Raw genomic sequence first — 26,840 nt, 5'->3', positions numbered from 1 at the left:
AAAAGCAATTTATACGAAGGGTTAAAGACAGAAAGGGGGAAAGAGACAGAAGAGGGAAGAGCTAAGAGAAAAGTGAATGCACAGAGACAATACAAGAGGTGCAGATGGGTAAGCTAGACGGAGATGAGAAATGGCTCACAAATTAGAGGAAAGAAGCATTTATAAGATTAAAGTCAAGATGAGGAGGAAGGAAATGAGTGGAGAGATGAAAGAGAAAACAGAGAGAGGGAAAATGAAGAAAAGTAGGGGAGTGGAGAAGGGGGTGCACGGGCACTTGACCCCCCCCCAGAGGTGTCAGTTTCTGGAGGGTGTCAGGTATGCGGGTCAGAGACAGAGTCCGCCCAAGGCTAAGGGGTGCTGTATCTGAGAACCTAGCTCGACTGGAATCTAGAAAGACTGCGGGTTAAGAACTGGTGAGCACACAGGTTTTCTGGGACTTAGGCAGAGGATCCAAAAGCCCCGGGAGCCAAGGAAAGACAGAATAGTAGGTCTCTACCTCACACCCTTTTCAGGAATTTCACACAGAGAGCAGAAGCAGCCAAGTAGAGCTGCTCCAAACTGGGAGTAGGGATCCAAAATAAAAGAGCGTGAGTGGGCTGGCTTGCAGGGCGCCAGCTAGGGGGCCAGCACAGGCCCGCTGTACTCAGCTGGGGGGTCTGCGTTAGACGGTGGAGTTCGACGCCCCTCTGTCCATTAGCAATTAGTGCTACACTAAGGCCTGGATGGAGGGGAGAGGAAGGGCGCGGGTAGTGGGAAAATGAATGCCTGAGTTGAGGCCAAGTGGGCGAGAAGGGGGCTCTGAGGCCACAGGAAGTTATTTCAGAGACTGGAAACCGGTAGGAGATTGAAGACAGGACTTGTTCTTGGGCCTGAGGGGAGACAAAGTTAAGTCTTGGCCATCCAGGGGGCTCCCTATCCCCAAGAAGGCGGGGCCTTGAGCAAGGCCGGGCCAAGGTGCGCCCCCAGGTGCAGCCTCTGGGTTGAGCTGAAGGTGGGGTGAAGCCAGGAGATCTGGATTGAGTCGGGGAGGGGGACGTTGTTAGGACCCACGGGGGCCCTACGTATTAGAAATTTGGGGAGTTTGGGGAGGGGTGTTGTGGCTAAAAATGCTGTGAGGGCGGGATTGGGGGATCCTGGGAAAGGGGAGGGAGCGACTGGGACTTGCACGAGGCCGGGCGGAGCCTCCGAAACGCTCGGGGTCTGCGGGGGGAGCCGGAGACCGGGGACGGGCGGCGGGGCCCGGGGAGGCGGCGCGGGGGGGCGGTCCAGGGCCGATCGGGAGGCGGAGCCCGGAGCCGGGGGCTGCTGGCGAGCGGCTCTCTCGGCTCCTTAGCTCAGGCGTCCTGCTTTGCTTCGGCGTCCGCCGTCGCCGCCGCTGCCTCCTCTTTCTCCTTCGCCACAGCCGCCGCCGCCGCCCGCAGCACCGCAGCCCCTCCCGCCATGGCCGCCACCGGCGCCCGGCTCAGCCCCGGCCCCGGCTCGGGGTTCCTGGGGCGGCCGACGCTCCTCTTCCACCCGGGGCCGCAGCCGCCGCTGCTGCTGCTGTTCCTGCTCCTGCTGCCGCTGCCGCCGCTGCTGGCCGGCGCCACCGCCGCTGCCTCGCGGGAGCCCGACAGCCCGTGCCGGCTGAAGACCGTCACGGTGTCCACACTGCCCGCCCTGCGGGACAGCGACATCGGCTGGAGCGGCGCCCGCGCAGGGGCCGGAGCTGGGACCGGGGCCGGAGCCGCCGCCGCCGCGGCGTCCCCGGGCTCTCCCGGCTCTGCCGGCACTGCCGCCGAGACGCGCCTCCTGCTCTTTGTGCGTAACGAGCTGCCGGGGCGCATCGCGGTGCAGGACGACCTGGACAACACCGAGCTGCCCTTCTTCACCCTGGGTAAGGCTGGGCGCCAGCACACGCTGGATCCCAAGGAACCCCGAGCCCCTGCGTGAGGCCGGGCGGGTGGCGGCGCCCTGGGGATACCCGTCCGGGGCTGCCCCGAGTGGGGTTGGCAGAGGGCAGAGGAGGGGCCCGGAGGTCGCACAGGTGGTTGGAAAGGAGCGTGGGGAGGAGGTCCTGAGAGCGCGCGGCGGGAGCCTGGGGGCGTGCCAGTCCTCCCGCAGTGGGATCCTGCCCCTCTGCCTCGAGCTCTGCGGGATCCATCCCGGACGCCAGAGACCCCATTCGCTGAAGGTGCTCTGGCTAGGGGCCGGGGCGTCCCAGATCCTAAGCCAGCCCACTTCTCCTGCGGGCACCGTCACTGGCCGCCCGCCGTTCCCGCCCCCTCGCTCTCGCCTCGGAGTTGTGGGTTCTGCCCTTCCAGATGGATTTTCTTGAGAATCGGAGCGTAGTAGCTCCATGTGGAATCGCCCAGCGCGCAAAAGCCTGGCTTCCGCATGGGCTGAGTGACCTTGGCCAAGTCGTTTCCCTTCTCTGGGCCTCAGTTTTGGCCATCTGTGAAATGGAGAGACTTGTGTGATTGCTGAGGACTGAGATTCCGAGTCCCAGATCTCCACGTTTAGAACCCCCCTTCTACCCGCGTTATCGGCTTCGTTTTCTACCCACCTCCAGGCAGAAAGCAGGTTTGTCCCTGAAGCTCACTTCCTGGGCTAATAATAATAACTTAAAGGCAACAAAAAAGGAAAGCAGAGGAGACGGGTGTGGGTGGGGGGGCTCCAATGGAAAAGTTAATCAGAAAAGTTCGCCAGCAGCTTGCTGCCTGCTGGTTCCCTGCGCGAGTCCCGGAGGAGTCGGCCCTTCGGTGGAGCTGTGGGAAGCGCGGCTGATTTCCCACCCGGGTAATTGATAGCTTAATTATCTCGGAGAGCGTTTACAAAAATGTTGTTCCCCTTAGCTCTCCCGCGCTCGCTGTTCCTCACTCTCCCCTCCCCTCCTGGGGGCGCGGGGCCTTATTGGTTGTCGGAGTCTGGCCAACAACAGTGCCCGTGAGGCGCCAGGGGCTCGCCCAGACCCCGAGCTCTTCTTGGCCGGGTCTTTGCCTTGGTGGGATCCGCCTCGGGCAACGCAGGGTGCCGGGCGCTCCAGGTGAGAACCTTTAGGATCCCTGAACCTCCGAGGTTAACTCCTCGCTCGGCTAAAAAGACCCGCAGAATAATCAGCGGACTAAGCTCCACTCTTCTCCTAGCCCTGATATTGTTAAAAATATTTTTGTGACCCACTCCCATCCTGTTATGCTACTGCCTCTGGGGATTTGAGTGAGTGCCAGTCGTTCTCCCGCTCTGAGCTTGAACCTCGGGGTTCGGGTCCATGTACCCGCCCTCGCAGGCTGTAATCTGAGAGTGCCGAACGTTTTGGGAGAGGAGGCAGCGGAGCGCCCTGCACGTTCCCTGGGGACTCCCCGCGGCGGCGCGTCTGGCCGCGACGCTCCAAGCACACACACACACAGACACACAGGTGCATACACGCGAGCGGACACACACAGACCGGTAGCTCTTCCCACGTGCACCCGTGGGGCTGCCCATGTCTGAGAAAGGGAAGGAGGGTGGAGGTGGTGTTCCTTAGGACGCCGCCTGACTGACCTCAGGCTTGCCGCTGGCTCTTGCCACCTCCCCGTGGGGAAGCGTCCTTCTGGAGATACAGAAGGTATCCCTTCACTACCACTTCCAGTCCTGGCCTTCTCCTTTCATCCTTTAGAGCTCTCTACTCCGGGGTACTCTGAGAGATGAAGGGTAAAATTCCCCCCGCCCCCCAAATGGCTGTTCAAGTGAAGGGGTAAGAAGGTCCTTGGGTATGGCCTGACGGCAGTGAGGACCACAGAGCATTCCAAGTCTCCGAGGATATGGAGAACCCGGGATTCCTGGAGCTGACGATCTTTGCCATTTTTAACTTTGGCTTTCGAACGGGATGGGTGCCTCTGAGCCTGGGGCAAGCTGAGTGAGGAGCTGAGTAAGGAACTGGAAGTCTTGACTACCCCAGGACCCAAGTATTGCTGGAGAGTCTCCTGCACAGGGAGACTCTCGAGCAACACTTGGGTCAGCAACACTCTGGAGCAACTCCCCCTCCTCAGATGCACGGCCCCTGGGTCTGGCAGCTGGGGACCCTCTGCCCCTTGGAGAGGACAGGGCTGGCCTCCTTAGCAGTGCTGAGCCCTTTGGATGCATGTGGGGGATGGGGTTCTTGCCTCCTCCTTTCCTCCCTGGCGCCCTGGACTGGCAGCTTTAGGCGCTCCCAACGGGGATTTGGCTAGCGAGGTAGTCACCAGATGGCTGGGTATAGCAGGAGCTGTGTAGGGAGACGTGGGATTTTTATTTGTGTTGGTCTTCGACTGTTTGTGTGTAAACACAGAGTGCACAATGAGCTCTGGGAGGGCCAAGCTGGCCGGAAATGAGGGTTGGTGGTGGCGGGGGGTTGGGTGTGTGGTAGGGGTGAAGGGGGGGTGGTGGTAGGGTGGGGTTGGGGCTGATACTGAGTCATTTATGGCCATCTCTTTCTATCGTCCCAAGGCAGCCCCATCCCATCCCGACTTTTACACATCCTGCCCAGTGTTTGTCTCTGGTGAGTTGGGTATCTTTCACTATCAGCTTGTCAGTTCAGGGGATTTGGACATGGCCAGTGCCACAGCTGGGCATGCAAAGTTGGTAAATGCCACTCTGCCAATAGTGGGGAGTGTGGAGCCACCACTAGGGGGTGATGGTGTCCACCAAAGCCCTGTGGTCATGCTTTGGGTCCTGGGACCAGAAATAGTGGTCGTAAACCATCCCTGGCATTAAAGGGTGACAAAAAATAAAAATAAAAAGTAGAATTCTTACTCAAACTCCAGTAGGGGACCTCAAAGTAATTTTGCACACACTGTCTCCCATCTGCATGTTCCAAGGTCACCTTCATAGGTAGCCCAGCCTCCCTTCATTCTGCCTCTTTTGTTTCAGTTATCCACTACTATTGGTAATAACCAGACTCTTAGCAAGTCTTTTATTTTTTCCCAGATCCTTTCCTTTTTTAAAAAATTTCTAGTCTCCCTATGAAATTCCAGCCTGCCTTAAGTAGATGGAAGTTTTCTTCAGATGTGAAATATCTCTCAAGTTTGTTTGCCTGGGACCCTTATTTAGATTGTGATTGTAAGTCAATGACATTGACAAAATGAATCTCCCTGAAAGTGATCAAAGAATAGCAAATAGTTATTGAATCCTTAATGTGGTGCTAAGGGCTTTCTTCTTGCCTTGCATTATTAATTCACATAACATATATGGAGTGGGCTCTACTGTTACTCCCATTTGCCAGATGAGGAAGCATTTTTAGAGAGGTCAAGCATGTAATCCAAAGTCATGCTGGGAATAAATGACCAGACCTGGAACTGGAATCCTGGTCTGCCAGACACCTACATTGTTGTAGGTTGCTAAACTGGCATTCTGAAGCAAATATAAAAATTTTGCAGGACATGGTGCTGAGTAGAGAGGGATAACAATCACCAAGATTGTCAGACAAAGACAAGAGCCTTTCTGCAAAGGAACTTTAGCTGCCTTGGTGAGCTGACCTATGTAAGTAAGTTTGAAAGTGAAACATGAGCTAAATGACATCCAATGACCCTGCCAGCTCAAAAGTTTCAGGACTCATGGATGTCAAAGGGCATTTTATTTATTGGTGCCAGTGAGTGATGGAGATGATACATTCTGTAGCATCAGGGAAGGAAGGCATCTCTGTAGACTTGGAGAAGACGGGGGACACTTTCTGGAACAGCAAGAACCTGAACTAGGCCTTGGAGGATTTAATAGGCAAAAGGGGAGAAATTGAATACTAAAATGCAGTTTAGAAATTTAACGCTGGTTGGGATCTGGAAATCTCAGCTCTGGCTCACTGTGACCTTGAATAAGTCATTTATCCCCCAGAGCTTTAGTTCTTTCTGCTGCAATATGAGTGGGTAGATGAGCTCTAAAATAATCCTTTCATGTAGAGATTCTATGAACTTGAAGTGCCCTGACCTACTCCGTGACTCTGATAGCTCCTCTTGCTTTGTACTGTCTGTTTTCCTTTACTGGCAACATGAGGGTGGTGGGAAGGACTGATAGAAAAGAAAGAAGTTGAGCAGGAACAACTGCCAGCCTGGGCTTCTAAGGTGAACCTGCATGTCACTCAGTCGTCACTTACCCCCAGGTAGCCCCTGGGGTCTGGTTTTGGATTTCGCTTTCATGCCCACAGGTAGGGAAATGTCTTCCTTTATGCTGTGCTTGATAGTGGTCAGGCAAGACGCATTAAACATTTTTTGGTAATTTGCTTTGCCATATCAACCTGACAGGAGAAGTGTATGCTCTGTATTTGGGGGAGGGAGTGTGAAAAAACAACAACTATTCATTAGTCCGTGTTTAAATACACCTGCATGTATAGAGCTGGCAGTGTCCCGAAGGACCATCCCAAAGGATGCTTTTTGCAAGAAGCTGATGGCCTGGAGGAAGGAGGAAGTTACAGTTTGAAATGCCAACTTGTTCAGGTCTGCAAAGGTTTCTTGAAAAAGTGAGGGTTTAGCAACCTGGCCAGAGGAATTGCTGGGTGAAGGGAGTTTAACCTAAGAAAAGCAATCCATGGAGGGCTGGAGAAGCTTCCTTTAAATGTCAACAATGAGCTGAGTGTGGTGGCTACTTGGGAGGCTGAAGCAGGGGAATCACTTATGTCCAGGAGTTTCAGGCTGCAGTGAGCTGTGCCTATGCCACTGCACTCCAGCCTGGGTGGCAGGGGGAGACCCTAAAGAAAGTCTACACAATGAAGAGTATGTTTTCTTTCGGAGAGGGGGAGGGTGCCTAATTCTAATGAATGTCTCCAAAGATCTGAAAGGATAAAGCTGAGTCCTACAGGAGGCTGTGTCCCCTGGAGCTGTCCAGCAACCCAGTATGCTGACCCCTAATAGTGGTACAATCCACCTTATAGGTATTCAAGCACAGACTGGACCTCTGTTTGTAAGGCATTTAAAGAAAGGACCCACACCCTTGTGGATATTTGTGCTGTATACCCTTATTGCTTTCTGGTTTGTTTTTAAAGGTGAACACCCTTTATTTGGAGGGAGGAAAAATGCTTACAAATAGTCATAAGCTGGGTCTTCTCTAGGGGTTTCTGACCACAGAATGTTCAGTAGCATCAATTCCAGTGTTCTTTTCTGTATGTGTGTGTGAGAGAGAGATTCTGGGATGGGGAAGTGAGTAAATTTGATTTCTTGAAACAAAGTTATGTTTAAAACAATGTATGTTATTTCTTCCTTTGGGCACTAAGTCCCTTACTGCTAATTGAGGTATTTGGGTAGCACTCAAACTTCAAGTTCCCATCTTGGTGTGATGGTCCACGTTTCTGGGACATTGTAAATAAGGGTCTTGGGTGAGGTATTGTTTAGTGGCCTCTGATCTGATTCTTCTGCTCTTTTCCACTCCCTTCCCTCACTTCATACCCCACCCCACTTCTTGCCATCTCAAAGCTGATGAAATTTATTTAATGAACAGGGCAGAGTGAAATCTGTTGTCTCTCCTCAGAAAAGTACTAAGTTACTAAGACAGTATAGGGCAGAGAGAGGGAAGAGTTAACTTCAGTCATTAGTGAGGCTCAGATTTGGTCAAGGCCAACCAGACTTGCTACTTCTTCGGGGATCAGTGATACCAACCGAGGCAGCAGAGGTCTGCAAGCTTTGGCGTGACCCACGGCTTAATCATTTTCCTGAACTGGGCGCTCAGTCTGCAAGGTTTTTCTGTGGTTTTAATTTATAGCAGGTGCAGCAGGAGGATGAGTAGGCCTTTGGCTGGCAAAGCCTCCTGCTTCTCACCTCCTTGCTTTGTTATCCACTAAGCCTGTCTGCTATAGGACATTGTGAACATGTGTGATGTGGGTAGAGGAAGATAGAGACTGACAATGACCTCTTAAAGGAAGCCTGGGAAACTGTCACCACAACCATTGACTTTGATGGGCTCCTAGCATCACAGACTCGCAGGGCATTGACGTCACCCCATCCATTTTATATGGTAATGTTGAGGCCTAGACAAGGGAAGAAACCTGCCCTACAATTTAAATTTAAGCCCAGTTGTGTTGAATCCCGCACTGTGCCTCTTTCTATCACATTGCTGGGCCTCTCACAGGAGGCATTGGGTTTAAACATATTACAGAGTCTACAAGTTTGTTCAGCATCATAAAGGAGGCTACTCTTTTCTTCTTCCCCTGCCAAAAAAAAAAAAAAAAAAAAAATCTAAAAGGAAAAATATCCTTAGAGAAATTGAATTGGTTTTCCTGCCTGAGTATCCAACTGATTGGCTCCAGTGTCTCCTAAGCACCTGAGCTGATGGGCCTTGTTCTGGGCAGAAGGAAACCTACTGCCTTTCACCCTAGCTGCCTTTGGGAGTGGGTGGAGGAAGTCTGCTCTTTTCCAGGAAAGGAGAAAAAGAGTAAGTTTAACCTTGGGGTGGAGCAGCATTGGAGGAGGCTTCCTTTCCGGAGCTGATACTCTCCCAAGTTCTCATACTGACCAGCTAGTGGCAACAACAGATGAACTATAGTGAGAGAGCAAGCTGGTTTCTCTTTCCTTGCAGCAGAGAGGACAGCCTCTCTGCCGCAGAAAGAGGCAGGCACCAATGCTCAGTGATAGTTGTTCTATGCTCTAGCACTTGCTCTCTCCTTTCACTGGCTTTTCTCTACTGACTGTAGCTCTTTTGGACAATAGCCCCCCCGCTTTTGAATGGAAAAGGAGTGGGTGGTGACTACACAATACAGGATTCAAGACTGAAATATGTGTAGCTTTCTTACTAGCATACTAGAATATATAAGCATCCAAGTCTATGAGTGGGAATTTGACAAGGATGTTGTAGGTTACAAACTATGAAGGGAAACCATTTCTTCATTCCCAGTGCTTCAGCTGCTGGCAAGCTCGGGCCTCAACACTTCTGCCTACTACAATTTCAACAGTCAACCCACTGGTCTGTCTACCTGTAGAGTCTTATCCCCTCTAATCCATCCTCTGTACTTGCAGGCAAAGTGATTTTATTAAAAGCCCAAATCTGATAATGGCCATCCTCTTGTAAAGCACTTCACTGGTTCCCCATTGTTCTGAGGATGATGAATTTCACCCTCCCTATTGTAGTAGTACAAGGTCCCTGATCACACTGTGCCAGATCATTCTCTACTAAGAACGCTTCCTTCTTATTCGACACCTCTTTCTCACTACGCCCTCGGGAAATTCTTTCTCACATTTCAAGACCGAATTCAGGTGTCAACTTATTTTTGAAGCCTTTTTGGACCCCTCCACACCAGAGTTGAACACCCTGAGCTTTGGTGCCCACCATCAATAAAGACTGCTATAATCATAGCCAGGGCCTTTGAATTACTGAGCACCAGCGATGTGAGAGGCACTGTGCTATGTGCCTGGGATACATCAGATGACAAAAGACAGAGATCTCTGCATTCAAGAGCTTTTATTTCTCTCTCCCCACCACCGCCCCACCATGTGTGTGTGTGTGTGTGTGTGTGTGTGTGCATGCGCACGCACGCACGGCCGCGAGTGTGTGTTAGGGAAGGGACAATGGCAATAGACATAATAAGTAAATAAATTATGTAGTATGTGAGAGGATGAAATTCTATGGAAAAAAAAGGAAAAAACTAAAACAGGGAAAAGAGAAGAGTTCTGAGATAAGGAGATGGGTTTTAATATTAAATAGGATAGAATGAGAAGAGCTTATTGAGCATGTGAGATTGGAACAAAGGCTAAAAGCAGGCAAAGGAGTTAGCCAAGCAGATATCTAGGAAAAGCACATTCCAGGCGAGAACAGCTCCAGCGATTATCTAGCTTAGGAGCACACCTGGACCTTTCAAAGGACAGCATGAAGGTCGGTGTGGCCTGAATACAGTGAACGAGTGGTGGTGGGGCGGGGTGCAGGAAAGAACATCAGAGAAGAAAAGAAAACCCCAGTCATGTAGGGCCGTATGGACTACTGTCGGGATTTGAGCTTTGACTCTGAATGAAATGAAGAGCTCTGCAGGATTTTAAGCGAACGAGTGCCAAGGTCTGACTTCTGTTTCAAAAGAATTCCCCACTGCTCCGCACAGGAGAAACCATGGGTGCAGGAAAGCCTGAGGAGTCTCTACCGATGAAAAGTAATGGCGGCTTGGAGCAGAGTGAGAGCAGAATTTACTCTGTGTTTCCTCATCTGTCTCACACTGCTTGCCAATGTAGCCTGTGAGCAGCAAACGTACCGTTTTCATCTCTGGGGCTGTGGTGACCCATCCTTTACCTGGCACATTGTAGGTGTACAGGAAATCTTAGAGAGCTAGAACTCTGGGTTTGCTAAGTGTCATCCCAGAATCCATAGCGGACAGAACTTGAGATGGGCTGAAATTGCACTCACCTCTTAAGGGTGAGCCTAAACACCATCCGTCCCACAGAGCCTTCCCTCTTCTGAGCACTCATAACCATTGCTGCTACCTTCTCCTGTCTCCTGATTATTTTGGGGTGATTGCAGGATGGCTAATGAGAACAGTGTGATTACAGGAAAGGGCCCTGTGTTTGGAGAAGGCTCTGTCTTGAGCAGCGTAGAAGCCACATAAAGGATGAGAACCGTTTGCAATGTAGCAAATAATGAGACAATTCAAGTTTCAGGGAAATAATACACCATGGTTCTGGGACTATCAAGTATCAGAAATGGAAAAATTAGGACATTATCTAAATGAAACACTTGTTTATAAAGATGGGGAAATCAAGGTCACCAAGTCAGTGGTAAAGCAGATGCCAGATCCCAGATCTACTGACACCTGTGTGTTTTCCTTCCATCTTAGGGAAGGGCAGTTGGGCAACTGGGGACAGAAGGAGTTGGAATTCCCGAGTTGTAAGGTAACTGGACTTCATCATCCTGGCATAGGATAGGCTATGAAAACCATGACCCTTTGTATAACATGTACTAAGTCCCAGGTGGCACGATGGTACAATAGTTATTTATTCTTTTCACAGTGCTGAAGGACAGATGTAGTTCATTCCATGTTATAGGGTGAGCTCTGAGGCTCAGAGGAGTCAAGGAACCTACACAAGATCACACAACTGTTATACAACTAAGCTCAGCCTAAACCCAGGGCTGCCTGGTTCCATAATCTATGTGCTGTCTGCCCTGCATGCTGCATTGAAGAAGAGGTGCTCTCAACTTTTCATCTCTAGACTCTTACTTCTTATGTCACCTTCTTCTCATTAACAAGAAGTTGCAGACGTTTCTTATATAGAAACTTCAGGTGTGACAGGTTCACAGGCCCGTGGGACTGAGCACCTTATTCTGTGCTGTCAGGAGCTGACTCAGCAGCTCTCCAGGCCCCTTCGCTTGCTCCTTGCTGCTTTGCCAAGAGAGCTTCAGGCCTTGTCTCATATTCTCCAGAGGCCCCTCATTATTCCTGGACCCACTTGACAAGCAAACTCCTATGTTTCTGTGCCTTCTTGGTTTCCTTCCTCTCTCTCTTCCTTCCTCTCTTCTTTCTACCTTCCCTCCTTTCCTCCCCATCCCCTTTCCTCCTTCTTTGTTCCCTTTTATTCTTTCCTCCCAACTCTTAGAGAGTTGTCACCTTCTGCTCTGCCAAGTGTTTACTAGGGGACCAGTGATCTAGTCCTCTGAGAAATTTGTATAAGCTCTATGTCCTTTTATTGAGAAATGACCAGGGTGTCTGGTGTCTGAGATGCAGCTGCTATCTGGCCAGGTGAACTTGCTTCTCACTCCTGCTCAATCTCGAGTTGAAATTTGTCCACTCAGTACTCTTTAGCATCATTGTGTGCAGTTTTTGTGCTTCCTCCTTGAAGATGGGATCTATATTATACATATAGACACAAACACACACACACACACACACACACAATTTATTAGAATGCTGTAACAATCCAAATATACGGTATATCCTTCAAGGTAAAATGTGACTTTGAGATCCAACCCAACTCCTTCATCTACCTAGCAAAGAAAGACAAGTACATTTTCCAAGGTCCTGCAGCTAATCCGCAGCACAACCAAATCTCTGGCTCAGGTCCTCTGACAGTGGCAGTGTGCTGAAGCGGGACTTTTGCCAGGTATGAGGATCAAAAGCCCTGGGATCAAATCCCGGATGTGCTAATCCCTAGCTTTAGATTTATGTCTGCCACTTCTCAGAGCCTCTGCTTACTCATCAATAAAGTGAAGAAAACATAATAGTCACTTAGTTTTGGAGAGCCCTCCATAACCACATTTCAGTCAGCACTGGGCACTGTGCTCACTTCTTTCTTACACTAAGCTGTGTGATCCTTATGGAGATAGTGTGTGCAGAGCACCTAGCGTAGCGTCTGGCACACAGCCTGGGCTCTGTGCCTCTTCGCCACCTGGAGTCCTTTTTTTGGAAGGAGGTGGAGGTATGAATAAATAATGAATGTGAATTTCCTTTCCCCTCCTCCTTTTTCCACTCCCTCATGCTCTGCTTATGCCTCCCCTCTCTCTACCTCCCCTCCTCCCCAGCAAGGCAAAAAAGGATGAAATTGACCATTGATGTCTGCTCATTCTCTTGGAGCTAGAGGAAGCCGGGGGAAGCAGGGAATTCCGGGTTGTTTGAGGACAGTTGGGACAGAAGAGCTCTTAGAGACTGAGTCTAAGGCAGGTGGGTGTTGTGGGAGCAGGCGGGGCCGAATCTTCTCCCTTCTGGTGGAGGCTGGCTGACAAAGCCTTGCTCTCATGCACCCAGGGAAGTCACGAGTGGCTTTGCAAGCAGCCGAAAAGGGAAGGAACATTTCCATTAGCAGAATCAGCAGTAAAGAGATTTCCAGTCACAGTAATAGCTGCATTTGGGGGAATCATTTCAGTGGTGGCTGTGGGCGGAGGAGGGAAGGGGGTGGGGCATCAGGGGAAGGCACAGGAAGACGTCTGGTGTACTTGCACAGAGCTGGGAGATAGCACCGAATGAGAGCCAGGTGCCAGACAGGGTAACTATTCAGGAGCAGGACTGGTCCTTTGACAAACATTCTGGATTCCCTATTGTCCTCCAAATGGACAGAGCTCTATTCTACAGGGTCCCCATGGGAGGCTGCACACTTATTCAATGCTGCCTTTCCTCTGAATATCTGAATTATTCTTTTCAAGACTTACGGCCAGCAGCAACTTCTTTGGCTCCTGGGATTTGCAGGTGGAAGAGTTCCCAGATTATTTAACCCAGGCTTTCCTCAAGTTAGCTGCTCATCAAAATCACCCTAGACCTCAGGTTCTCAAGGCTAGACCTGCTGAGGCTCCTGGGGAGAGGCCTGGGAATCTGAACTTCAACAAAGGTACTGACACCCTGGCCTGTACCTGGAGGATCTCTGTGAAGTGGAGCCCTGTGAGAAGCTCTTTAGCCTCATCCTCTGATGTTCCTTTCCTCCCTCGAGCCTCTAGCCTCATTAATGACTTGTAAATGTCTGAGGGCAACATGCTCATTCTATTCTCTCTGTTTAGATTGTTTTCCTACTCCAGGTTCACCTGGCCAACTCCTAGACTTAGCTCTATCATCTCCTCTAAGGGGTGTCATCTCTAAGATGCCTTCTCTTTCTCCTCTTGGGCTCAGGTTTCCTTTTCCTGTAGGCCTATACACCCCTCATCATACAACTACCACCCTACCCCCGTAGCTATAGTTAGCATAGAAAAATACAGAATGCCAAGTTAAATTTAAAGTTCAAATAAATAATGAAAACTTGTTTAGTGTAAATATGCTCCATGCAGTATTTTGGACATACTTATACTAAAAATGTCTCGCTGACTATCTGAAATCCAAAGTGAACTGAGCATCCTTTATTTTATTCAGAAGCCAGTAGGAAACCTGTGATTCTCTCCTTCTTATCTGGGATCATACTATTGATGTGTGATTTGCACCCCCCAAACCTGCTCTACCCACTTCGCCCCATCTCAGGAAATCAAACTATTATTAGCCTAGTTTTTCAAGCTAAGCAGTCACTCTTCATCCTTTTCCTTGCCTCTCATCCTTTCAGTCAGCTAACCCTGATGGTTTTGCTTCTAAAATTATTTTCAGGCAGGACATGGTGGTTCATGCCTGTGCTTGGCCAACATGATAAAACCCCATCTCTACTAAAAATACAAAAATTAGCTGGGCATGGTGGCAGGTTCCAGTAATCCCAGTTACAGGGGAGGCCAGGAGAATCTCTTGAACCTGGGAGATGGTGGTTGCAGAGTTGAAGTCGCACCACTGCACTCCAGCCAGGGGACAAAGCAAGACTCTGTCTGAAAAACACCACCTCCACCACAAAAAGATGTTCAGAATTCACTCTTGGTAATTTCCACTGGCATCCACTTCATCCAAGCTGCCATCCTTTTCCACATCCACTTCCTAACTGGTCTTCCCACAGCCTCTCCATTCTGTGTCCTTTCTTTATGTCATGCTACACATAGCCCATGGGCTAAATCTAGAATGTTGCTTTTGTTTCCAGCCCATAAACCTATTAATTTTTTAAAAATAGTTGACAAAAAAACAAAAGAAAAATGTTGACATGTGACAATCATGAAATTCAGATGTCAGTACCTGTAAATAAAAATGTACTGGAACACAGCCACACTCATTTGTTACGTGTTGTGTGTGGCTGCTTATGCTCTGTAATGACAAAGTCAAGTAGTGACAATACACTGTCTGGCCTGCAAAGCTTAAAATATTTATTAACTGGCCCTTTACAGAAAATGTTTGTCAACTTCTGCTCTGCACAGTAGCCAGCATGATATCTTCCAAAAAACAAATTCCCTGTTAACAACCTGCAATTCCTTCTCACTGCCTTGGGGACAAAATCCTTATTCTTTTTCAGTGTCTAAAAATCCTAAACGATTTGCCCTTTTCTCTGAGTTGTCTTCCACCATTTTCTCCCTTGCTCGCAAAACTCAAATATTACCTCCTCCAAGTAGTCTTCCTGGACCACAGTAGCAACATTATTCGCCAAACTCTCAGCTAACTCAACTGTTTTTAAAAGCCTTTATCTGACAGGTTCTTGGAGGTAGGAAGAGTGTCTTGGTCATCATTTTTGGCTACATGGTTGAGGGACAGCACACAGTAGGTTCTGAGTAGATATTTTCTGACAAAATGGGCAGAAATGGAGGTGATAGTTTGTGAACACCCCTTCAGAGGGAACACTACCTGATTGGGTTTTTCTGTTGCTTATGAGGAGGAGGATTCCAGAATCTAAAGTTTATAAAGTATGTTGAGCAGGACCTGGCACTTAGCACATGCTACCTATGTGTTTGTTAAGTAAACAAAAGCAAATAAACCTGTACCTTAATCCCTAATACCAGCCCCCTCCTCACCTCCTTTGCAGGTGGAGAGAATTTAAAATCACTCAAAGCAAGTCATGTGGGTAAAAATCTCATGGAACCTAGAAGCAATATAATATGGTGGAGAGGACTAGAACCAGGAATCGTGGGTTTTGGTCCCAGTTCTGCTGGGTGTCTGTGGTCAAGTCTCTTCCTCTTTCCAGGCTTTCCCTCATCTCTAATGCAATGAGATTAAACTAAGTGATCCTAGGAGCCCAGGAGGAAGAGAAGGGTTCCCTCTGGGAACTTCTGAGGCTGAAGTTACAGTTAGATAAAGCTTTCTCCTTTCCTTCTTTCTATCCTTTCTGGGCCTCTGAAGATCAAACACTCAGCTCTGAACCCAGGTGCGACTAGAGTTTTCAAGCCCAGTCTCACACTAATTTATTAGGGAACTTTCTTCAATTACTTTCTCTCTAGAGGGAGACTGCCCAAAGTAACTAATTAATGGTCTGCCAATGGTGGGGCTCCTACTGTCCCTCCCTCCCCTGTTTTCTCTCTCCTTTTTATTGTTCTGACCTCTTTAATCCATCTCTCCAAACCACGGAAGCCTCTAGGGAATTGCCCCCACTCACCTGCCTCCCTGCTTCCAGGAGGGAACAGAAGGTCTGTCCTCCCTACAAAAGGCCAGCAGGTGGAAAGGCTGATGGCTGAGAAAGGGCAGCTGCAGAGCTAGGAAAACCAAACAGGTTTTGCAAGTCTGGTAAGTACACAACTGTGCTGAATTCAGAGGTAGTGCCTGGAGTCTAGTCCTGTTTCTGTCATTGATTTGCTGTGTGACCTTAAATAAATGGCAGTCTTTTTTTTTTGGCCTCGGGGAAGATTAAATGAATATTTTAAGAGCCAACTCTCCTTCAGGAAATGGGGAAGATTGGGCTGCATAGGCTACTCCAAGAGAGAGGAGAGGTGTTCCAATCTGGTTTGCTGCAGAATCCCATGTGCCTAGAGCTGTGCCCATCATATAGTGGACACTCAATAAATATTTGTTGAAAGAACAAATGAATACATGAATGATCAGTAGAAACTATGTTTGGCCATATTGCCACTCTCCACTTCTGTATTTATGATGGATATTGCTACTCAATACTTAATGATATCCTGAGATTCTTTCTCAATGCAATGCCTCATCAGTCACTACCAGTCAATTGGGATTAGCATGGGGGATGAATTTTATTTCCATTTCCTAGACTAAACCAGTTCGCCTGAAAAGCTTAACCTCTTTGCCTGGAGTTAAGACCATTTAGTAATTATACAGTAGTCTTTCCATCCCAGACCCTGTGCTAGGTCGCTAGTGCTATAGAAAAGCAGGGCACTCACAGACTATTGGAATAATAACACTTTTTAATTTAGAAAACCCCTTTCTATGAGTATTTTTAGTAAAGCCACATTACAGATGAAGAAATGGCCATTCAGAGAGATCAAGTCTATTGCATAAGGTCAGTAGTAATGGGGTTAGCTGTATTTATTTTATTTTATTTTTTATTTATTTTTTTATTTTTTTTGAGACAGAGTTTCGCTCTTGTTACCCAGACTGGAGTGCAATGGCACGATCTCGGCTCACCACAACCTCCGCCTTCTGGGTTCAAGCAATTCTCCTGCCTCAGCCTCCCAAGTAGCTGGGACTACAGGCACGTACCACCATGCCCAGCTAATTACTGTATTTTTAGTAGAGACGGGGTTTCACCTCGTTGACCAGGATGGTCTCCATCTCTTGACCTCGTGATCCACTCGCCTCGGCCTCCCAAGCTGTATTTATTTTAAAAAGGAAATTTTCTGTCACAGTCATTCATGGAACACCAAAATAATTTGCATTAAATGGAAGATAACTTGCAAAAGTAAGTATGTATCTATTGAAGTTAAAAAACAAAAAACACGTAAGTCTAAATTCATCTCTGGTTCAATACCTGGAAAACGTTGATGGATCCAAACACAGAGACGAAGGTAGTCCTCTAAAATTCAAATTTTGCTCACTTAAATGTCAGATTTCCTTTAATATATATACTTTAAAAATATCTTTTCTGCCTCATGACTACCATCTTTTAAGATCCAACTTGAACATTTCTTCACTCCTTCTAAGATGACTTTCCTGGCTCCCCGCAAAACAGTTATTTCCCAAGCGTTTTGTGCATTCAGTGCAGTCAGTATTTTCATAGAAATATTGTTGATTGCTTGTCTGCCTCTCTTGTTAGGAGGTACAGTTTCTTTCTAAGTTAAACATCATTTCTCTTTAATATCTGTAACTCCACCAGAGAGTAGGTGCATGTTTATTGAATTTCCAAACTTAATTTTAAATTTTAACAGAAATGATACAAGCTTGTTGTAACACATTAATGCAGTTCGGGGACATTATAAAGGAAAACCTGAAAGTCTCTCCTCTCCCCAAACCCATTGCTCAAAGGTGGCCATGGCGAACAGTTTGCTGGGATACTTGTGGAATGTGGAATAGATATGTGTGTGAACAGCCATCTTTGGTGCAACAGAAGGGAAGAGATTTGTCCGAGGTCATTCTGCAAGTTTCTTGCAGGCGGCACAGAGATATTGATAAAATTATCTTTTCATTAGGGCATTGGTTTTTATAATTGGCCTCCATGATCCATCAGGGGAGTATCAGTTGCTCTGTACTTCTGTTACAGAGGTACTCTACTCTTACCTGCCCATAACATTGGAGCTTCAATTTCATCTGAACAAAACATTCATTTAAAATTTAAAAAATGTTTTAGAAGGATGACACTATGTCTAAACCACAGCATTGGCCTCCATTCTCCATGTTCAATATATTGGAAAGGAGATGGTTAATGTTCCTTACGTATTTTTTGGTGATAGTATGATTGAAGGAATCTTACTATCCATCTTGTAATTAATATTAAGCCAGATTTACAAACCTCCCCATAGAATGTGCAGGCCCCTGAATCTACTTCAAGATTTCCTCTAGGTGTTGGGAAATTTTCTTTTTTACTCTCCTTTGCTTGACTTACACACACACATGCACACACATATATACATATGTAACAAACATTCATACATGTACACACATATATATACATACACACAGATACATATGAGACACAGAGAGAGTGTGGAATAGGATGATTCTTCTGTCTGGAGAAGTAGAATAAACTAAACTCAGCAAAGGAGAAGCTAGAAAAAGACCAGTTATTACAATCAGTTGGCGGTGAGTGTCTCTGGCATGGCATTTGGCATGATTGCTAAATCAGTGCTTATCTTCTTCTTCCTTAAACTTCTCATTTGTAGGGGGAGACAAACTATTCAGGGGAAGGCTACCTGATTTAGGTTTAATTGACTGCCCTAGAAATCTTTGTTTCTGAAGACATTTAGACTGGCAGTTGGTCAGTTAGTAGAAAAAGTTCACTAAATAAGAGAATCATAAAAAGTAATAGATGCCCTGTAAACATTCCATTTTAACTTAAAATATGTAAATGTGCATACATTTGCCAATTATTAGATGTAGGCCCAAGGCTGCCTCTTTGAGTCCGGGTCAGCAGATTGGAGTTCCATGCCATCTGTCTTGCATAAACTGTGCTCATAATACACCAGATATGATCTCCAGTGTTGGTTTCATTAAAGGAGACTGAGGACCTAAAGATGCTTGCCAAGTAATTTTTATAGAGTTTTATGATTCCTTTCTAAATTTTTATAGTTGTCCTGACCTAATTCAATTGTAATATTTAAGTGACTTTCTTTGTTTTTTTAATTGTAAAAACAACTTAGCCCTCCTAGAAACCACTTTCTTTAGATGCTCATAAATTTTTAATTCGCAGAATATTTTATTAAGTTTTGTACATTTGTAAATAACTTAAAGAGTCTAATTGAATTGTTTGTAACTCACAGGATAAAATGCTTGGGGGATGGATACCCCATTCTCCATGATGTTCTTTTTTCATATTGTATGCCTGTATCTAAACATCTCATGTATCTGGGTGTGGTGGCTCTTGCCTATAATCCCAGCACTTTGGGAGGCCAAGATGGGCAGATCACTTGAGGTCAGGAGTTTGAGACCAGCCTTGGCAACATGGGGAAACCCTGTCTCTACTAAAAATGCAAAAATTAGCTGGGCATGGTGGCACATACCTGTAATCCCAGCTACTCAGGAGGCTGAGGCAGGAAAATCACTTGAAGCAGGGAGGTGGAGGTTACAGTGGGCTGAGATCAAGCCACTGCACTCTAGCCTGGGCGACAGAGTAAGACTCTGTCTCCAGACAACAACAACAACAAAACATATCATGTACCCCATAAATATATGTATCTACTATATACACACAAAAATAAAAAGTAAAATATCCCTTTAAGTTTTATAATTATAAGAAATACATTGAGCATAAGCAGGTCTGGAAGACAAACTGGCTTCCAGTAAAATACGAATTAACTGGTGGCAAAGTCCCCTAGAGTGCTGGAGAGGCAGCACCTTACCAGTGTAAGCACTCGTGGCTGGGGAGGCCCGGAATGTTCCACAGAGATAACGTGAAGTGCAGGCTCATCTGGCAGTCGGTGGAGACAAGGCCAGTTGAAAGCTTTGGAAATACATACATTTCAGGTTGGCAGAGGCATTAAGTCATAGGCTGGGGCTTTAGGTATCATTTGTCCAAAATTCTGATTTAAAGAGGAGGAAACAGAATCCCAGAGACGAGCCAGGAGCTCCAGACTCTTGTAGTTCATAACCCTTCCTAGAATTCCTCAGCAATTGCCGTTGACATCCTCATGCTTTGAGGTGGCCTTCTTAGGGAGGCACCCCGCACTATCCCTGTTTTATAGATGAGAAAACTGTGGTTCCATGAGTGAAGTGGCTTAGCATGTTAGAGCTGCTCTTACCTTCCCAGATCACACTGACTTCCCAAAGACCAGGAATATTCTGCAAAGTTGTGTTGTTCTTCAGCAGTAGCTTTCAATATTTTTAGAAAATAATTAAATAGTAACCATTTTTTTTTCCATTTGGGACCACACCTGAACAGACATTCCCCTTCAAGTCTTCTTTGCACTCACCACATACATGTAGAATTTTGGGGGGGGGGTTCTGTGTCACTCTGCCAATCTGTACCCCAATTCCCCGATTATCCAAATTCAGAGCTCTCTGGGCCCTCAGGCCTCATCCAGACCAGCTTTCTTATTGCACAGTGGGAGGCAGAGGCCTCCAGGAGAAAGCTGCTGTGTTGCCAAATGTCAAGGGAGCGAAGCTGCTTATGAACACGGAACTCAGAACACCAGCCTCCACTGAGTTTCCCAGCATGCCTATCTGTGGGGAGGGTTGGGCAGGTAACAAGAGGGCAGTGTGTGAGAGCGGGCTGCCAAGAGTTCCTGTGCTTTATGAGGTGCAGAGTATAATTCAAAGCCTATTTTGGGGATGTCTCGCCCCATAAAATCTCCTCCAGCAGGAATGGCTGGGAATTTGTTTTCACTTCCTAAGCACATGTTTTTTAAAGACCGCTTCTCTCCATCTCATTTTCCTTTCTTCTGTGCTTCCTTTCTTCTATCCAGTTCTCAGGGTCCCTGCCCTGGTGGCTTATGAGGGGACACAATGGGGGCGGCATTTGGGGAAGGAGTATAGGTTAATGGGCTGACACATGGTTATGAGAAAGCACTCCTTTCTTGGATGATTCTGCCTCTGAAAAGATATTGGCTCAGGAAATGACTTCAGGGATCTGCCTTTCACAATGATAGTTAGACTTTTCGATGCCATTCTTATTGTGGGAGGAATAAGGGTCCTATACAGCTTTGTGTCTGTCTTGTAATCCAGTAGCAGCTCCTCCTTTTTCATTCCCCTGTTCCTTATTTCCCCACTCTCATCACTCTCCCAGTCTTGCAAGTTTCTCCTGCTGCAGTTTCTTTCTTCAAGGAGATACTTGGAGAATCATTCCCAAAGGTTGTCTTTCTCTCACTTGGAATCCTCAGTGACTCCCCACTGCTTACAAGATTAAGAGTAAATTCCGTAGCAGCTGCGTCCTCCATGTAAGGGCCAAACCCACCTCTATTGCTTGTCTCTCTCACAGTTCCTTTGCCTGCACTTCAGCCAAACTGGTTTTTTTACTGTCCAGAAAATAAGCTTTACTTTCCCATTTCTGCGACTTTGCTCAAGCCGTATCCTCTGTCAGGGATGACCTTGTTCTGAATTTCTGCTGGTGGAACCTGTTTCTTATAAGCTACTTTCTTCACAGAAACTTTTATTCCTTATTCTTCCTTCTGCTTTCCTTCTTTGCCTTATCTTTAACTTTATTCAGGACACTTTGTCTTTCTTAGGCCTCCTCCATTATATTGAAATATTGATGTCTCTCTCCTGCAAAATCCAGTATGGTAGCCACTGGTGAAGTGTGTCTAGGATCACTGGCGAACTAATTTTAAATTTTATCTAATTTTTATAAATTTAAATAATAGCCACATGTGACTCTTGGCTACTATATTGAATAACATAGATATAGAACATGTCCATTATTGCATAAAGCTATGTTAGACAGCACTGCCTGTGAAATCCTTGAGGGGATGGAAGGACTCTTGCCTTTTCTGTCTCCTGTTGCCTGGTACAGAGTCTGTTATTAAATAGGTGTCAATTAATGTTGGTAGCACTGACTTCGATGATAGGACTCTAACCAGTAACCCCAAACAGATCCACTTTGAAGATTAAAGTTTAAAGCAATTTATTTTGAAAACACACCAAGGATTGCTGATACAAATATTGCATCATAAGCTTTCATTTGCAAAGTTTGGTACATCTTATAGTCCAGGATATCCCGGATGAATCCATTATTCACACTTATCAGTAGGAATTCTAGACTCTTGATGGGTCATTTCTCAGTCATCCCTTCCCTTCCCATCTCTTCCTCCTCCCCCATACCCCATTATCTGCCCATTTCTCACCAGAGCCTGCCCATTGCACCCCAGAGCCTGCCCATTGCACCCTAGAGCCTGCCCCAGAGCCTGCGCATTCCTAGGCTTCAGCAAGAGGGGCCTCAGAAGCTCTCAGTCCCTGCAAGGCAAGAGCAGATGGAACTGCCTGACATGAATGCACAGGTTTGAGCTTTCATCACTGTTTTATGGAAGATTTATGAGTGTTTCTTTGAGAGAGAACTCCTGAAAACTTTCCCCTGTGAGTGATGGCATGAGAATGGAATGCAGGAAGCTCTCCTCTCTTTTCTCCTCCCCATCCTTGTCTCATTCCTCTCTTTACTCACTTTTCTTTTCCATTACCACTTTTTAAATTTCTTCTCTTTTCTGTCTTTAGTGGTTTTTTTCTGTTGCTTTCTCTTTACTCTTAATGTCTTTTTCTTCTCTTTTTCTATGTCTGTGTGTGTTTGTGTATCTGTCTGTCTTTCTGTCACTTTCTCTCAATCTCTGTCTGTCTGTCCCCTATGATCTCACGTTCTCTTTAGCATCTGTGAGCACAAGTCTTTCCTATCTGCCTACCTTAACCAGAGAAACCCGGCGGAGCCCCTTGTTGACCAACGTGGCCCCATCTGCAGCTTAGGGCTGGCTCCTTCTGCTGAGAGTCAGACATTCCAATATGGTATTTTCAGCTAAGGAGAGAATAGAAGGGAGATTCTTGGCTGAGGGGGGCTGGCCTTGCAGGGAGCAGCTCTAGCTTTTGCGTGAGGTCAGAACCTCCACATTCCTGACAGGTAGCCTCTTTGTGTACTCCTGCTGTCAAATGTGACTCCAAATGTCCTTACTGAGTGAACTTAGAGGGCATCGTGACCACTTGGTCCATCTTGTGCTAATTTGTCCATGACCTTGATTTTGGATGTGGGGTGGGTTTTTGAGAGCAGCTGGTAGAGACCTGAGTGTCTTATTCTTATTTTGCAAAGCTCTTTTTCTGTGACTCTGGTGGGCTCCTCTTTCTCAGCCTCCTCTGCTGCTCTTGCACTATTCATCACCAGCTCTTTTTTTTTAAGTTTTTTTCCTCAGGGCATTGGAAACATCTGCTGGATAGTTTCAGAAGAAAACTTGCAAGACTCTAAACTCTCTTAAGGGACTATCCTTTCTAAAATTTCGATTCTTGGTTGTAACTAACGATAAAAAGCATTTCAGCTAAGCTAACATATCCCTAAAATATCATGTAGCCTTCTGATGTGGGCAAAGGAGATGGAGTTTGACCTTAAAGGCATATGCCCAATGAGGTTATAAGAGTTTAGTAGCCCTTTAAAATAGTAATCAGTATTGCGTTAAGAGGAGCTCTTACTTCAAAAACAAAACAAACAAACCAAAACTACAAAACAGAGAAGAAGAGCAGGACAGAAAAGAAAATAAGCTAGTGATCTTTGTGCCTATCTTCAGGGCAGATTTAAATTTGCTTCTGGAGCAGGATTAGAAGTATCTTCCGTAATCCTTAGATTTCTCCCTTTGTTTCCCCTCATTTTAATGTTTAACCTATGACCAAAGCTTATTGATTTTCCTCCCCACTTATCTTTTGAATCCACATATTTCTTTCCATCTCTGCCTTGCTACAAGTTACTATCAACTCTGACCTATAATTCAATAGTTTCCTAATTGGTCTCTCATTCTCTCTTGCTCTTAATCCTCAGTCAGCCTTTAACAATCCATTCTCACATGCTGCCAGAATGACTTTATAAACATGTTCATCAAATTCTGCCTCTTCTCTGCTTAACTCATGGTGATTTCCCATTGTGCTTATAATGAATGCTCAAGACTGTGGGAACCTACCTCTTGTATCAGTGTGACCTGGATGTGAGATATGGAGTCAAAGCAGATCATTTTAGAACTTTCAGATTTTACTGCCCCGCTGGATTTCAGACTTGCATGGAACCTGTAGCCCCTTTGTTTTGGCCAGTTTCTCCCATTCGGATTGGATGTATTTACCCAATGCCTGTACCCCCATCATATCTAGGAAGTAACTAACTTGCTTTTGATTTTACAGGCTCAAAGGCAGAAGGGACTTGCCTTGTTTCAGATGAGACTTTGGACTGTGGACTTCTGAGTTAATGCTGAAATGAGTTGAGACTTGGGGGGATTGTTAACAAGGTGTTACTGGTTTTGAAATGTGTTACAAGATATTTGGGAGGGGCCAGGGGCAGAATGATATGGTTTGGCTCTGTGTCCCCACCAAATCTCATCTTGTAGCTCCCATAATTCCCACATGTTGTGGGGAGGGACCCAGTAGACAATGATTGTATCATAGAGGTGGGTCTTTCCTATGCTGTTTTCATGATAGTGAATTGGTCTCACAAGATGTGATAGTTTTAAAAAATGGGAGTTTCTCTGTACAAGGTCTTTTCTCCTGCTGCCATCTATGTAAGACGTGAGTTGCTTCTCCTTGCTTTCTGCCATAATTGTGAGGTCTCACCAGCTATGTGGAACTTTAAGTCCAATAAGCCTCTCTCTCTCGTGAATTGCCTGGTCTCAGTATGTCTTTATCAGCAGCATGAAAACGGACTGACACTTAAACTCATGATGACTTCCCATTATGCTTTTAATAAAATACATGGTCCCCAGTCAAGGCCTACAAGGTACTCAGCTTTAGCTGTCCCTTAGAATACAGTTGGCCCTATGTATCCATACATTTGACCCCTCGGATTCCTAGGGTTCCTTATCCTCCAAGTCAACCAACCTCAGATAGAAAATTTGTGCAATGTACCCTCCATTTTTGTGAGTTTCCATCCATGGTTGGTTAAATCTGTGGATGCAAAGCCTGTAGATATTGAGAGCCAATTGTACTTGGGAAGCTTTTAAAAATACTAGGACCTGAGTCCTACCTTAGGCCAATTAAATCAGTATAACTGGGGATAAAACAATTTGGCAGTTTCTTATAAAATGAAACATACTCTTACCATGGGATCCAGGAATCGCACTCCTGGGTATGTACCCAAATGAGTTAAAAACTCATGTCTATTGTGAATGTTTATAGCAGCTTTATTCATAATTGTCAAAATGTGGAGGCAACCAACATGTCTGTTGATAGGTGAATAGATAAACAAACTGTAGTATATCCAGACAATGGGATATTTTTCTGCAATAAAAATAAATAAGCTATTAATATCAAGCAGCAAAAAGACATTGAGAAACCTTAAAAGCATATTGCTAAGTGGAAGACACCAATTTGAAAAGGCCACATACTATGTGATTTCAACTATATGGCATTCTGGAAAAAGCAAGACTGTGGAGACAAGTCCTGATCAGTCATCAGGACTAATAGGGAGGGAAAGATGAGCAGGGTCAGAGCACGGAAGATTCTTAGGGCAGTGAAACAATTCTGTATGATACAGGGATGATAAGCACCTGTTATTTTTTTAAATTGTACTTTAGTTTCTGGGGTACATGTGCAGAACATGCAGGATTGTTGTATAGGTACACACATGACAAGGTGGTTTCCTGCCTCCATCCCCCCATCACCTATATCTAGCATTTCTCCCCATGTTATCTCTCCCCAACCTCCCCACCCACTGCTGTCCCTCCGCTAGCCACCACCTAGCAGACCCCAGTGTGTGATGCTTCCCTCCCTGTGTCCATGTGTTCTCATTGTTCAACACCTACCTTTGAGTGAGAATGTGCAGGAACACCTGTTATTCGATATTTGTCCAAGTCACAGAATGTACACTACCCAGAATGAACCCTAGTGTAAACCGTGGACTGTAGTTAATAATGGTGAGTTAATATTGGCTCATTCAATTATAACAAATGGGCCACACTAACACAAGATGTAAATAATAGGGACGACTGTTAGTGGAGGGGAGACATAGGATGTTGGAATTCTCTGTACTTTCTCATCAATTTTTCTCTAAACCTTAAACTAATAAAATAAAGCCTATTAATTAAAAAAAAAACTCTCTCTCTCTCTCTCTCTCTATATATATATACACACACACACACACACACACACACATATATATACTCATAGACATGTATATGTGTATATATAAACATACACACACACACACACATATCAGGACCCTACCCTAGGCTAAATTGTAATCACCGAGGGTTGTTCCCAAGCATTGCTGTTTTGCCTTGTTTTTGTTTGTAATCTTCCCTAGTGGCTCATGTGATTCCAAAGTGCCAACCGGGGTTGAGAACCACTGCTGTCAAGGCTTTGCCTGCTTTCACTTTTACTCATGGTGCATTTCTCTTGCTTTCCAGGGACACCAGAGGCCCCTCTGGCCATTCCGTTCTAATTAGAGTCGGCGTTCACCTCCCCCCAACTCCACTGTCTTTCTCATGACACCCTGTTCTTTTTTCCTTTTTGTCCCTCCATATCTATGTTGCATTTGGATATCTTTTCATGTTAATTTTCTGTGGGCCCCTCCAGATTAAACTCTTTGAGGACAGGGACTTTGTCTCTTTTTCTCAATATCGCATGCCTAGTGCTTCTCAAAGCATTTGGTTCACAATTAGTATTCGGTCCATATTCACTGAATGGATGAATAAGTGAAGAACAAATGAATGGGTAGATCCCAATGTTGAATATGGTCCTTCCTTCTGCCTCCATAGTGTCATGTCCATGTAGACCACAGGAGAAGAGGTGAATGACTGGAGCTAGGCAAGAGAAAGTGTGCCCATACCCTACTTCTACTCCTTCAAAAGGCCTACAGACAGCAGAAATAATTTCCTCAATTATCCACGAGCATTTGCCTCTATTCCCTTTGCCCTCCAGTTGGTGGCCT

The 26,840-nt window shown here is 46.1% G+C and overlaps 1 protein-coding gene across 6 annotated transcripts in view; it reads left to right on the top strand.

Annotated features, from left to right (window-relative positions):
• Nucleotides 1–1,345: 1,345 nt before the first annotated feature.
• Nucleotides 1,346–26,840, top strand: part of ASTN2 (astrotactin 2) — a 1,016,905-nt gene continuing 991,410 nt past the window's right edge. For all 6 annotated transcript variants that reach the window (XM_078375313.1, XM_002743253.6, XM_078375307.1 and 3 more), the window contains exon 1: nt 1,346–1,876. In XM_078375313.1, coding sequence (XP_078231439.1) covers nt 1,441–1,876 — 436 coding nt within the window. In that variant the 5' untranslated portion in view covers nt 1,346–1,440. The remainder of the gene's footprint in view (nt 1,877–26,840) is intronic.

This window comes from Callithrix jacchus, chromosome 1, assembly GCF_049354715.1.
Source record: "Callithrix jacchus isolate 240 chromosome 1, calJac240_pri, whole genome shotgun sequence".
Lineage (NCBI taxonomy): Eukaryota > Metazoa > Chordata > Mammalia > Primates > Cebidae > Callithrix > Callithrix jacchus.
The sequence above is the reverse complement of the archived record's forward strand: the minus strand, read 5'-3'. Positions and strand labels throughout refer to the sequence as shown.